We start from the raw sequence: 13,621 nt of genomic DNA on the forward strand, positions 1-13,621 counted from the left end.
TGAACCCGTTAAACTAAACTAGTCCAAAACAAATATTTTCGCGCATTCTACTCGACGACGACGTCAGTAATTTGGCAGTTTTCTCTCATGTGTAAATACACACGCACACTTAACGCATTTCCCATCCCTCTGTAAACTAATCGCACGTAAATCGCGTTCAACCTTTCAGCACAGAGGGTCAAGCTGCACGCTCCAGCATCTGATCCAATCTACTGAATGTAAGTGAAGTATTCAAAATATAGCTTCTGCAGCCCCGTTGATAAAGGTGCGGGCTTTCAACTGAGATATAATATCGACTTCATACACTGACTGTTACAAAAGAACAGATTCTTTCGTCCTCTGCTGCAATAAATCACATCACAGCACTTCGCATTTCCATAATAACAAACAGGATAAAGCAATCTTTTCCTCATTATTTTTCGCCTTCCTTTCTATACCGAAAAATTTGCTACAAAAATGGCTTTGAGAGCAGAGGAAATTAATAATGCCTCCAATTGAACAATTTACTAATAACTAACTAACTAGATGGCTTACCGAACCCAAAGGTTCATCACCGAATTAACCAAAGCCCTCCCCCGGACCCTGTCCTGGGCCAACAAAATCCAGTCTCCTTCAACTCCTATCTCCCATAGATCCCGCCTGAGATTATCCTCCCATCTACGTCTAGGTCTCCCCAGCGGTCTCTTCCCCTCAGGCTTCCCAAATAGTGGACCCAACCAACTGGATGGCTTACGGAACCCGAAGGTTCATCACCGAATTAACCAAAGCCCTCCACCGGACCCTGTCCTGGGCCAACAAAATCCAGTCTCCTTCACCTTGAGATAATTCTCCCATCTACGTCTAGGTCTCCCCAGAGGTCTCTTCCCCTCAGGCTTCCCGACCAATACCCGGTGCACACCTCTTGTCCCATCCATGCGCGCTACATGCCCAGCCCATCTCATTCCTCTCGACTTAATCACCCTGACAATATTGGGGGAGGAGTACAGATTTTTAAGCTCGTCATTATGCAGTTTTCTCCACGCCCCATCGTCTTCTCTCCTAGGCCCAAATATCCTCCTCAACACCCGATTCTCAAACACCTGCAATCTGTGTTCCTCCCTCTGAGTGAGAGACCATGTTTCGCACCCATACAAAACAACAGGCAAGATTATTGTTTTGTATACTTTAATTTTCAGGTTACTAATTCTGACAACAATTTGCTTCATTCAGATTATTATTGCGTAATCAACTATTTAACAGTTAAAGAAGCTACTGTCACTGAGGAAACGAACAATGAAGACCTTAGAGTGGAGAATTTGAGATGTTTTCAGCGTGTGACTAACATGCATATAGTTAGATTGGGAGGACATGTCAAATTATGTATGGCAAAGTTAGCTATTTTTGTGGAAATATGGACTTCAAAATGAGACAAAAGAAATATATCTGAAGTGTCAAGCGTGTTCAGGACGTTTCCACACAAGGACACGTCACACGTGAAACACTTCCATATGCAGAAAATGCATTCAAAGCTGGGACATCCAGACCCCAGTTCAACCTAGAACAATGGACAGAATATCTAGGACTAGGCACAGGACTACATGCCCCTTAGCCCTGAAGACCACCGCATATGCTCACACTCCGAAAATCGTATTCTCTATGCCAGTTCAGCATTTGTAGCAATTATAGGTGCGACAAATTCAAGAAATTAAAGAAGAAATTACTTACATTTGGTGTCACCTCTCTCAGCCACTCATCAGCCTGTTCATCAAAGTCAATTTTACACGCATTTCTCAGGTCTCTCGCAGCATCCTCCCACTCCCCGAGCAGACGATGGGCCCGGCCCCGAAACTTGTATGCCGCTGCATTGTCTGGGTTGATTTCAAGAGCTCGTGAACAATCACGAATGCAAGCATTCGGTTTATTCAGTTTTAAAAAGCATTGTCCCCGTTTAGCAAAAAGTAAGGCAGAACCTGTAAGATAACAATAACACATCATTTGCTTTTAATTCATACTCAATTGAACTCCACATATAGGTAAGAAGATCAGGCCAACATCTTCTACCCAAAGTGGAATTAAAAAAAACAAATGCCTCTTGTTTTGTGTGAAATTTGAATGCTAGTACTTTACATTCATGAAAGCCACACATGACTTCATATCTAAATAGACGGAAACAGAGATATCAACAAGACTAGACAGGCGTATGCTCCAACACCATGGCCGTCATCCCGCACCCTCCTTATTCGCCGTGTGACTTCTTCCTCTTCCCAAAGATGAAAATTCAGCTAAAGGGAATGAGATTTGAGACGATAGAAGAGATTCAGGCAGAATCGCAGATGGTGCTTGACAGGCTGACAAAGAAAGATTTCCAGGGATGCTTCCAGGCTTGGCAGTGGCGCTGGGATCGTTGTGTTCACTCCCAGGGGAACTACGTCGAGGGTGATGGATGAATTTAATACCTGAGATAAGTGTACGGGTTTTTATACGCGCAGTCTTGAAACTTTCCGATCGCACCTCGTATGTACTTACACAATGTAGCAAGAACGTAATGAGACAGAAATAAAATAAAAATAACGATGCATCTGACATGTTTATTGCCTCGTTCCCCGAAATTAATCCGAGTGACCAAATACGCTTATTACAGCGTTCATATAAACTTTCGAAACACTCGGCAAACTCGGCTGCTGCGACGTAATTCAATCGTGCCATCACGTTCTTCTGAACGTCATTTATCGCAACAAATTGACAACTTTTCAATCTCAATTTCAACCTGGGAAACAGAAGAAAGTCTGCTGGAGCAGGGTCGCGATGGTGATTAAGCACTGCAGTCCCTTCATTGGCCAGAAATGTCCTTACATTGATCACTGTTTAAGCAGGCGCGTTATCAAGCCGACCACAATTTTGACAAGTCTGTGATAATTATAGATCTTGTCAATTCCTTGTTCACATACAGTTCACTTGCCATCTTACTAAGTGCCAACTGGCAGTCTCTTGCAGGTAAACTCCTCACTCTGTCCATTTATTCAGGGATGGAAGGTCGTTTTTGGTCGTCCACCGCGAGGTTCATCTTCCGTATTCTCTCTGCCCTCTTGAAAACTCTTAAACCATCAAAATGTTTGTGCTCTGGACGCAGACTAACCCATAAACTGTTCGTAACAAATCACGTGTTTCAGTGGGGCTTTCCCCTGGCTTTACGCAGAACTCGATGCTGACACATTGTTCCATTGTGTGGTTTTTGATAACGCGGTAATACACGACGCGCAAAGCGTGCTCATACGAAACAACAACAAAATCCTAACTGGTTACAGTTAGGATTGCGTTGTCAAGATCACGCTTCGGTGCGTCTGTAGCGGCCTCTCACGGAATGACACTCTTCATTTATATTCTTATTTTATTTCAGCCTCATTACTATTTTTTTGCTGTGCTGTGTATATCGCGCTTGTTCAAAAGGAATACTGCGTGAAATAATGACCTCACTCTGATTCCTGGCTCACAACCTGACATACTACTTATTACGCGATAGACACTAAAGTGTGGTGATCTGGTGGCCAAAGTGAGAACTATCAAACAAGGCAAATTTAATACCTCTAAACGCATGCTGCAAAGAACACTTAAGGATATCACTTGTATTCTGCTACGGAATACACTTTCTGACCTGGTTCGAACTTATTCTACATTGAACAAAACATGAAAAAGACAGATTTGATGTAAAACATTATTAGGATATTCCGTAGTATAAAATACAACAATAAATCACTCACTCAATCTACAACTCCATGAAGCAGTCAAGTAGTCGAGAAATTTCCCGTTGAGATTTCAGGTTCTCACGGTGCTGAATATGAAGATGACTGTCTTCTGAGATGCGGCACCATATGGTCTGACAATAGTTTAACAGTGTTTCAAAGGTGTTTACTACCTCCATCATCAGGAGGAACAACCTGACAATGGAGGCAGTAAGCACCTCTGAAACACCATTAAAATGCTATGGAACCACATGACGCAATATACCAGAAGACAGCTATTTAAAAGAAATTTCCTGCCTTAAAGGTTCGGCACCATGTTCACAAAAGCCCACCAACCAGACGAGTCAAATCCATACCCTCCAACACCATTTCCCTAAACCCGTAAAATACTTTCCTCCCATCTATACCGAGGTATTCTCAGCGATTTCTTCAATAAACTGATCATACCTGGATTCAATAATATGGCTTCTGTGTAGATGTCTATCGTCTTTTTAAATTCTCCTTCGCCAAAGGCTTCAATTGCTTCCCTTTTCTTCTCTTCTGATTTTTCTACATCTTCCTCTGCTACCTCCTTATCAGCGTCACCCATTGGCTGTGGTTCATCAGAATCCGGTTCTGAAAAACGTGAACGCAGACGGAGTACTGCGCTGTCATACCTAAAATTATGACTGCATTCTAAAATGGCGTCGTCCTGCTAAGCGTGCATGAACTTCAAGAATAATAATTATTCCTGACAAATAATCCTTGTAAAAGTAAACTTCCAATATCAAGTATTATTACCTGCATCCCAATCTTTTTTACCAAATTTTTGAATACAGATAATGTTATGTTTACTGTTTAGACAGCATCAGAAATCTTAAGGAGCCTGAGCAAGTTTTCGTAAATTCAAAAATTACGAGAGCCAAAATATTATTGCAGGATTTGAAGACGTGGATTGCCAGAGAAAAACCGCCACATACAAACATGGGGCCATCGAAATAAGCAGCCGCAGTCTGAGGGAGTAGTGCTATCGGCATGTGGGGGAGAGGGGGGGGGGGCAACCAATGACACGGTTACACTCTAATGTACCACAAAACACAAAAACAACACTACTTTATGACAAGTAACCGCAATTAAGAACGTGATCTTACAACTCAGACATTACATGGAAGCATGAAATCACTCAACAGTTTCAAAGAAGCATTCAGAGAGTTTGGTGCTGATGGAACCAGAACGGGCAAATGGGCATACAATCATCATGATGATGATGATGTGGACGGCTGTCTTCTGGGTCACAGCGCCGTGTAGTCTGGTAGAAGCTTACTGACATTTCAGAGTTCATCGCCCTGATGACGGAGGCAGTATGACCTCTGAAACGTTGGTTAACATCGACCAGACTACACGGCTCAACAACCCAGAAGACAGAAATCTTCAGACTTTAGTGTGCTGAGATCAGTACAACAACATCAGATATCAGACAGGAATGTCATATTAACAAAACAAAAAAATAATAAGTTTGGGGCAATGCAAGAGTCTCGGAAATTTTACATATTATTTTCCTATATAAGAGGGTGTCCATCTTTTACTGCATACAAAGTCCTGTATACATTCATATAATTTCTTTATAAGACAGCGGAACTGAGACACCCGTGCAATGGTGGATTGGAATCTATAAAATCCTCCAATCTTTACGTACTTCAGAATCTGAGAACAAGGCATCTGAAACATGCCCTTTACTAAATAAAGCAAATTCATAACTGAAAAGAAAAGTTAACAGTGTTATCAAAGCACAACATTTAAGTCACTGCTTTTATTAAGCGAAACAAGCGAAGTTTAGAAACAAAACAAATAGTTACAATAGAAAAATCATTATTTATGAATGCATATCAGACACAGGTGTCTCCATTAAATTTCATGGATCCCGTAGTTAATAAGATGACAACAGGATGTGGAATAAGTCACAATACGATAAACATTATGACTTAAACGCAAAATTCATACTTGTTTTAAATTTCACGTATTATAAACCAAGGGTTCACATAATTAGTGATATGTTACAAATAAATCCACCCATTACACAAAGTAGATCAATTATATTGTCCATTTACATTACATGAAGACAAGAAAACCTTAACGAACATTAGAAATTCATGAAGTGAGTAAAAGGAGTGTGTATTTAAGTACCTTTTTAATGCAACTTTAAATTGTGAATTTTTATTCGTAAGACTCGTGAAACAAGATGGTGAACCGTAGAAAATGTTGATGCCTGGAAACATGTGAGGTTGGTGAGTTGAGAGTTGATTCTTATTCCTTATGTTGGCAATGTGCACAGCAGAATCAGTTTAAAAAAAATGTTCTCGGTTACTTACAATAAAGTTCAATAATGAGAAAATGCATTAACATGGAACACCTAAAATCTCTTATCTTTTAAAATGACTTCTATATAAATTTACAGGTTCATCTTCTTCCTGTGGCTCTACAACCCACTGTGGGTCTCAGCCGCCTCCTTTCGGAGGTTTCTTAATCTTCGAAGTGTGCATCTGTGAGTAGTGAGTGACCAGACCACTGCCTCTGCACAATTTCTACTCACTCCCAATTTTGTCTGCTATAGAATCGGGAGAGACATGTGTGAGAAACATGACCGCTGAATTTTGCTTACAAAACTCCTCGTTCATGCTCGTAAGGTTCTTTTACTTGCTTCAAATCTACGGCATGGGACCGCCAGCTTTACTACCCCTCCCCTACGAATTTTTATCACCCTTAAAAATCCCTTGACCTTGGACAGGTTTGAACCCGCGAACCTTGGGTCCAGTGACAAACACACTAACCACGATTCCACCAAGAGTAATTTCTAGGTTTGTAACCAGACATTAATCTAAGAATTTTCTTTTTGTAAAGTGGACATCTTTTTGCTGTTACATAAATTACTCCAAACAGGAAACATAAAAAATAAATAAATATAACTACCAATGACTCCTGAATTATCCAGTTCAATATCACTCTCTTCACTCTCTACTTCAGGGTCTGGTTGTCCTTCCTCTTCTGCCGGCCCAGGTCTACTCGTTTTGGGAGACCCAAAATTCGTCTCAGGTACAGCTGCTGGTATTCTGCCTCCCATGGACTCGATATAACTCTTAAAAAAGGCAAGTTCTGGATCCAGTAGTATTTTAGGATCTTTTCTGCAAAGGTCTATAAAGCCATTCAGCTGAACAAGATGTTCCTTGGAAAACGGTAATTTCGACATGGCACACCTACGAGAACGAAACACAAATTTAATATGAGACCTGAGAGTTTCAGAGCTGAAAACAATGGTTATAATCTTTGGTTTGTTATTACATCTTATTATTATTTAGTGTTCTGTGTGACGACAGGTCCATATGAACAGGATCCTTCCATCCTTTTCTCGGACTGGGACCTGTTCATATACGTTCTTGGCAGATGATCCAGAAGTGGTTTGCCATTGCCTTCTTCTGTGTGTGAATGGAGTAATTGTTGGGATGCCACGGAGGAAAACTCCGTGTTGCCTAGACCACGGCCTTGCCCAACACAAGTTATAAATTCGGGCACCGCCGGGAATCAAACCCGCGACCCCAGGATTACAAGGCCAGCGTTCTAACCGCTAGACCACCGTGGCTAATTGTTATTATATATAATACAGTAACTGATTACCAGTGTTTCGGAGGAACACATCATCTCCACATTTAAGGTACCCTGTGGCACCAAAACCCAGATTACAAACCACCACTCCTCAAAAACAAAAACGACAGTCTTTCAGACAGCATCTCGGAGTTTAGAGATGTAATTAAAATGTTTTCAGATGTCTTAATTCTGTGGGAATAAAAGTTTTAATTCATGAAGTACCAAATCTTAACTGTTTCATAATCGATGCATCTGAGACCCTGAGAGAAAAGTGGGGCTCTGACTAGTATAGCAGCCTAAGCACTGATAAGATGACATTCATGTGTCTTTTATAGTGTTCAACAAATCTGGACTTCTTTCACATCTCCCTGATAAGTCTGCGTCTTTGTCATAGATTTCTTTATTACACAAGGTGTCACGAATATAATGGAGCAATCTTAAAATATAATAACTCTTTACAATAAACAAATTAGTTTATCCGCATCACATTTCGTGTTCCTATGTCAATGAAAGTATTATTGACTGTTTCACTTCTTGAATATTAAGTTGTCTGTTAAGTAGGCGCCGCCGCGTTGAATGCACCGCAGCACACACGCGGAGAAACTCGTCATGAAAATGTCATGTTTCAAAAACTGTCAGGATTTATGACGGAATTTTCTGCAAGCAGAGAGATCTTTGCTTTTGCGACAATGCGAGCAATCTGACGGCAACCTTGATCTGTAACCACACTCCAGATGAATGGCAACTTTTCATTGACTTGTCAAAACTAATTTTAAAGGCTGTTCTTCCACTTAAAAGTAGTACTTTTCCCATCATTTACATGCGATCACACTGTGCAAATGAAAGGATCATACAAAAATATGGAATTCCATCGTACATGACATCTCATATCTTAATTACAACTAGCACAAATGTTTAAATGTCACTGTTCCTACGGCAATTCCAGATATAAGAGTGAAGCACTGAGCTCATGGCCACAGCGTTGGAATATCTGCTTGTTGCGTTTGTTTGGCAGAAGCAAAACTACCCATTCTGCTGAAAAATACAAATTGAACCGATGAAACACCGACACCCATTAACTTTCCTTTGGATGGTGCACCACGTCCACAAGACACGCAACTGCAGTAGAGGCTGTTCCTTCTACAGTACACTATCCCGTTAATTACAAAATAATGAAATTTAAACGTTTAAATAAACTCTTCACGCTGGTAATGTACTACAAATCGCTTAATACATTCTTACAAGCCACAGTCGTGCAGCAACTCTCGGTTTTGTAAATGAAAACACGTACTTAGGGGGTGACAGAAATACGTGTAAAAACCAATAAGGACCCGTGCTTCATTCTTACATCTGGATTGTTTATAACAAAGTAATTTCTTTCCATTTTAAGTGGGAGAGCAAGACAGAACATTCCAACAATCTTACTATAAAAATTTGTGAATCCCCATTGTCGTCAAAGAATGATGTCATCAACAATGTCAACTATAAACAAACTCGGCATTGTTGTGTTCCACAACAATGCCGAGTTTAGTGTCTTACTCAAGATTTTAAAATGGAACCAACCCCCCCGAAGGGGTTGGTTGCTTTTAAAACACTTGATCAAGCTCCCCCAAAAGTGGGTTGGTCAAGTGTTTTAACCCTCCATTCGGAGGGTTTAGTTTAGTTTCTTACACAAGATTTTAAAACGCAACCAACCCCCCCCCCGAAGGGGTTGGTTGCTTTTTAAACACTTGACCAACCCCTCCGAGGAGCTCCGAAAGGAGCGTTCTGCCCTAGTACTGAAAAAGCACTGGCCATAAAATCAAATTATACTTCCAGGTCAAAAACAAAAGTCAGCCATCGACCTGTTCTTGATCCTATTTTCTGCCCCTTCACATGAAATTTTGGATGATGGAAAATTCTATTAGTCGGCTTTAAATTATTAAAAAAAGAGAATAGAATGCCCTTAAGCGGTGATGAAAATTTGTTTTGGCAATCATTAATCATCACCCATCTCTTCTGTATTGGTCAGTGAGCTTCTTGGGGCTTTTATGAAAGGGACAATGACTGGTACTGCTACCTAAATATGCTTCAAGAACCCATTGTTCCTGCTCCCTCCTCAGCTGTATGGAGATAAGGACAAGTGTTATAAAGAAGATGGGGCATCCCCACATTACCATTGTGATGCCTGGGCATATCTTGACAACACTTTTCCCAACCAATGGATAGGACATGCAGGATCTGTCAGCCCCCCATGATCACAGAAGGTGTGTGTATCTTTTTGTGGCACACTATAGATTTCTTACAATTGCATTTTTAGTTCGTTCCTCAATATCTTTGGGAAGTGAGTGACTAATATTCAGAGCCATTCTACAAAGAAAAATCGGACAGGGAAACAACCCAAATATGCTTACAGATTACAGCTGGACAGTTACAAGAAAAGGAAACTGCATCAACTACAAATTTTAGTTGTGAACCACATGCTTCTCTAAATTACACTTTATATACTTTACTGTACTTTACTGGTCAACAAAGTTTTAAAATTATCAACACCGTAGGTGGTGGAAACTCACGTTTGTTTCTAAATCATCATTCGTCGTTTCCCAGTGCTATAAGTGTAATACCAGAATCATTTGTACGTTACATATACTTACTAGATGGCACAAAATAATCGTAAAGTCGTAAACAGCTGTATGAATTTACGTTCCAAATCTCCGAAAGTGACGCAGCAATCAAAAAACGTAATAATGCCGACGCATCCACAAACACATTACACACAACGAGAATTTTCCACAGACCAAGCAATTCGCACCAGTTAAACCAACCATACAGAAAGAAAAGCCATAGTTCGTATTACTACGAAGTCACTCTTTTGGTACATGCTGTTGGTATCAATGGTCAATGTAAATGTTGAAAAAAAGTAGACGATAAAGAGGAGCAAAGGAAGATTGCGTGTGTTATTTGGAAACTACATTATATTATGCATACTGATCTTTCACAGCATTTACACACAGAAGAATGTAATAAATTAATTTCTTTGCTTAAATCTTGTCATAAAGAGGTATGAATATTCAAGTCTAAGGACCCAATTTATATAAAGGCACTTCATAGTATTTATTCAATAGCAACGAATATCTTTTCCAGAACTCTTTCCGGAGATTCCTGGGCTATTGCAATGATGCAGACAGGGAGGTTATAAAATGTTTGCGAAAAGAGGTGAGAAGTTTTCACACTGCAGAATTCATGTTGTTAATGTTGGTATATGCTTTTTTTTTGCCTGAAATGGCGTGCTCACCAGGACGTATTCAGGAACTTGTTATATCGAATTACGGTATGATCAATAAATCTGTATTGGGAAACGCCGGTCTGTTTTCTTTGCCAATTTTTTGTAAGTATTGATTCTGTGGGGAAAAGAAATCGGTTTTTGGGTGTCCTATTGGATCCCACAAAGTTAAAAAAGTCGTCATTTTTTAACCACATGACTTACAGGTTATGTGCATTCATATTATGGGATTTTTGACTTTTGTTGTTGAATTTTATTATCATTAATACTAAAATAGCTTTAGCTGCTTTGATGCAAGATTACTTTCTGCCAAGGTCAATTTGTAAGTTGTTGTGATGTCAGACATAGGAGTAGGCAAATGCACAATGTGGTTCACTGTAAGAGTTAGTTTATCTTGTCAAAGTGGTTTAATATGGTATGTGATAGTTGCTGACGGTCTACATGGATGTTTTAAACAGTTGTGAATTTGTCCAGTTCTTTAAAAATTTTGCAATTGCATACTGGAGCCACTTGTATCTTTCATAAACTGCATCAACATAACCATTAACTGTGCAGAAGGGATTTTTTTCTGGAACTGTCAATTGATGAAATATTCATTTGGCCCAGAGAGAATTCTTTTCAGCACCAAAGAAATCTCAGTGACGGGGATGATTGAATGACAATTTCAGGTGCCTTGTATAGGCTATAATCGTAACTGTAGATTCACAGATTTGGAGTTTTTCCTTTTCCCATGAATAAAGATCTAAAGGCATTAGTATTTGATTGTCCTACAGTTTCTGTAAACATGTATGCGCCGCCAGGCATGTGATACTACTGCGAACATCATCTGATGGTCTCCTCCCTCCTGAATAAATTAATGAACTTAGATGTTGAACACAATAACTATCAAGAATTACACACTGAAAAAACTGTACGATCATGACAATCTTTGCCATACGTAGGTGCAGTGGTTTCACGGTCCTTAATGCAACCATAAACCCAAATTTCCCTTAACCTTTATCATCTCTGTCGATTGTGGTTCAGTTGACTCACTTCACATTAGCGTACCACTAGACCCACAGCTAAAGTCTGGCTGACAGCGGAGAATGTGGGTATTAGGATCCCCCAGTCCCGTATGATAAAAGGTTAACACCATTACCATCGCAGTACCTACAATAACTTATGCAGAACAGTCCATAAATAATTCCTTGTGTGTTAAATAATTTTTAATTTAATGTGGATCCAATTTCTTGCCATGGGAACAATATATAAAGCACATTAACCTTTTAGATACCTGCGGCGAGTCAACCGGCCGCAAGCTTACGCATCCGTTACTATAACTCAGTCTAGCTGAATTGTACACTGGCGGTTTAAAAGGGTGCAATAGCGACTGAGCTCATATCTGTATTGAAAGAGTCCTTCTATAATTAAAGTAAAAGTGGAATTTTACAATTAGGAAATATGAACTATAGTTTCATACTAGTTTTAAACAGAAGTGAACATTTGGCAGACATTATATATATGTTTCTTGTATCCAATATATATTATTTTTAAAAAAGTGTTTCACCTTCTCCACTTTTGATTTATTATATTTCAGAGAGAACAGAACAGGAAGGCAAATCAACTAAAGTCTCAACAGTTGCAGGAAAAAGCCAGAGTTTCACGTACTGATTAATGCATTATCAGTATTCAAACATGGCAGAGGCTCACAACATAAGCACCATTCCCATCGAGGACAGCATAGAAGGGTTTGATATGTTTCAGTCGGTTACCCAGCGGTACTATACTCCAAGGTATTGCGTTGACGAACGAGGAAAGGGCGAAGACCACCTCGTTCTGTTTCACTCCAACAGGATATGCTTGATAACATTAGCAGCGTCCCACCCCATACTCAAAGAGAAGAAAGATATAGGTAAAATTAATTTTCAAGTCTCTGCTAATGTCGACAGACTGAAGAACAAGGTTTCTGGGAAAGGCAAGCATGGAGCGCAATTTCTGCATCCAAATTCTCCACTTTGTTACATTGAATGTTTGGATGGCTCAACATACACAGTACGAAGTTGCATACAAGGAAAACTGGTGGAAATTAATGACGCATTGATAGAGAATCCAAAGTTACTGATTGAAAAACCTGATGCGGAAGGTTACGTAGCAATCGTGTTACCTGGAATTAACAATAGTAATCAACAGAAACAGAAATTGTTAACAGTGGAGGAGTATAATGAGATACTGGAGAAACAATCGACATTGTATGATTAGGCGTGAACAAACTTTTTAACTGTAATTTATGGTACAAACGAATAAAACACTGTTACTTATTTCAGTCTATATTTTTTCACTACAGTTTAAGTCACTGCCCATACTCTTCACAGAAGTAAGTACAGTCCTGCCCAAAGCAGTAAACTTCGATATGACGTATATCACTGCGTTCATATTGCGGCAGACTCTGCAACGTTCACTACATCTGCAATCACAAAAGATGTTCAAAGTGACTTACTTGTGCTTGCAGGCAACTTCACATCTCGTTAACATGTTTCGAAATACTCGACGAAGCTCTTCTTGGGAAATTGACGAATATTTTCTCTAAGTGCTTCTGCAGTGTGCAGATTGTTTACATAAACTTTGTTCTTCAGCAAGCCCACAGGTAAAAATCGCACGGGTTTAAGTCTGGGGAACGCGGAGGCCACTGATCGATAACTTGTTCACCAAACACTTCTCTTAATGCTAACATCGACCGAGCAGCTGTGTGAGCTGTAGCATTGTCTTGCATGAAGAAACCGTAAGTCTTTTCTTCATCGGTCATTTCTTGGAAAAAGGATCTAACTATTAAATTTACATAACGTTCACAATTTATCCGCACACTGCAGAAGCACTTAAAGAAAATATTCGTCAATTTCCCAAGAAGAGCTTCGTCGAGTATTTCGAAACATGTTAACGAGATGTGAAGTTGCCTGCGAGCACAAGTAAGTCACTTTGAACCTCTTTTGTGATTTAAGGTAAGAACAATTAATGTAGTAACATGTATTAGTGACGAGAAATATTC

General features: G+C 39.7%; 3 protein-coding genes across 3 annotated transcripts in view; 2 read left to right on the top strand and 1 right to left on the bottom strand.

Annotated features, from left to right (window-relative positions):
* The window catches only part of LOC110837709 (putative protein FAM10A4), a 53,793-nt gene extending 43,671 nt beyond the window's left edge, over positions 1 to 10,122 (bottom strand). The window contains exons 1-4 of the mRNA XM_022080140.2: positions 9,971 to 10,122; positions 6,666 to 6,949; positions 4,167 to 4,334; positions 1,705 to 1,949 (exon numbers count right to left, since the gene is read on the bottom strand). Coding sequence (XP_021935832.1) covers positions 1,705 to 1,949; positions 4,167 to 4,334; positions 6,666 to 6,942 — 690 coding nt within the window. The 5' untranslated portion in view covers positions 6,943 to 6,949; positions 9,971 to 10,122. The remainder of the gene's footprint in view (positions 1 to 1,704; positions 1,950 to 4,166; positions 4,335 to 6,665; positions 6,950 to 9,970) is intronic.
* Positions 10,123 to 10,242: 120 nt separating this feature from the next.
* Positions 10,243 to 12,316, top strand: LOC147871566 (COX assembly mitochondrial protein 2 homolog). The gene is made up of 3 exons (XM_087360789.1): positions 10,243 to 10,377; positions 10,461 to 10,532; positions 12,176 to 12,316. Exons 1-3 carry the CDS (start codon positions 10,297 to 10,299, stop codon positions 12,251 to 12,253), a joined length of 231 nt encoding a protein of 76 aa, XP_087216915.1. The 5' UTR covers positions 10,243 to 10,296; the 3' UTR covers positions 12,254 to 12,316.
* Positions 12,253 to 12,896, top strand: LOC110837710 (protein Abitram). Its single transcript, XM_087360788.1, has one exon. It carries the CDS (start codon positions 12,253 to 12,255, stop codon positions 12,835 to 12,837), a length of 585 nt encoding a protein of 194 aa, XP_087216914.1. The 3' UTR covers positions 12,838 to 12,896.
* The last annotated feature ends 725 nt before the right edge of the window (positions 12,897 to 13,621 follow it).

The sequence above is a fragment of the Zootermopsis nevadensis genome, unplaced genomic scaffold, assembly GCF_977971745.1.
Source record: "Zootermopsis nevadensis isolate Lab colony 2312 unplaced genomic scaffold, Znev_1.0 Znev_ptg000046l, whole genome shotgun sequence".
NCBI classification, from domain to species: Eukaryota; Metazoa; Arthropoda; class Insecta; order Blattodea; family Termopsidae; genus Zootermopsis; species Zootermopsis nevadensis.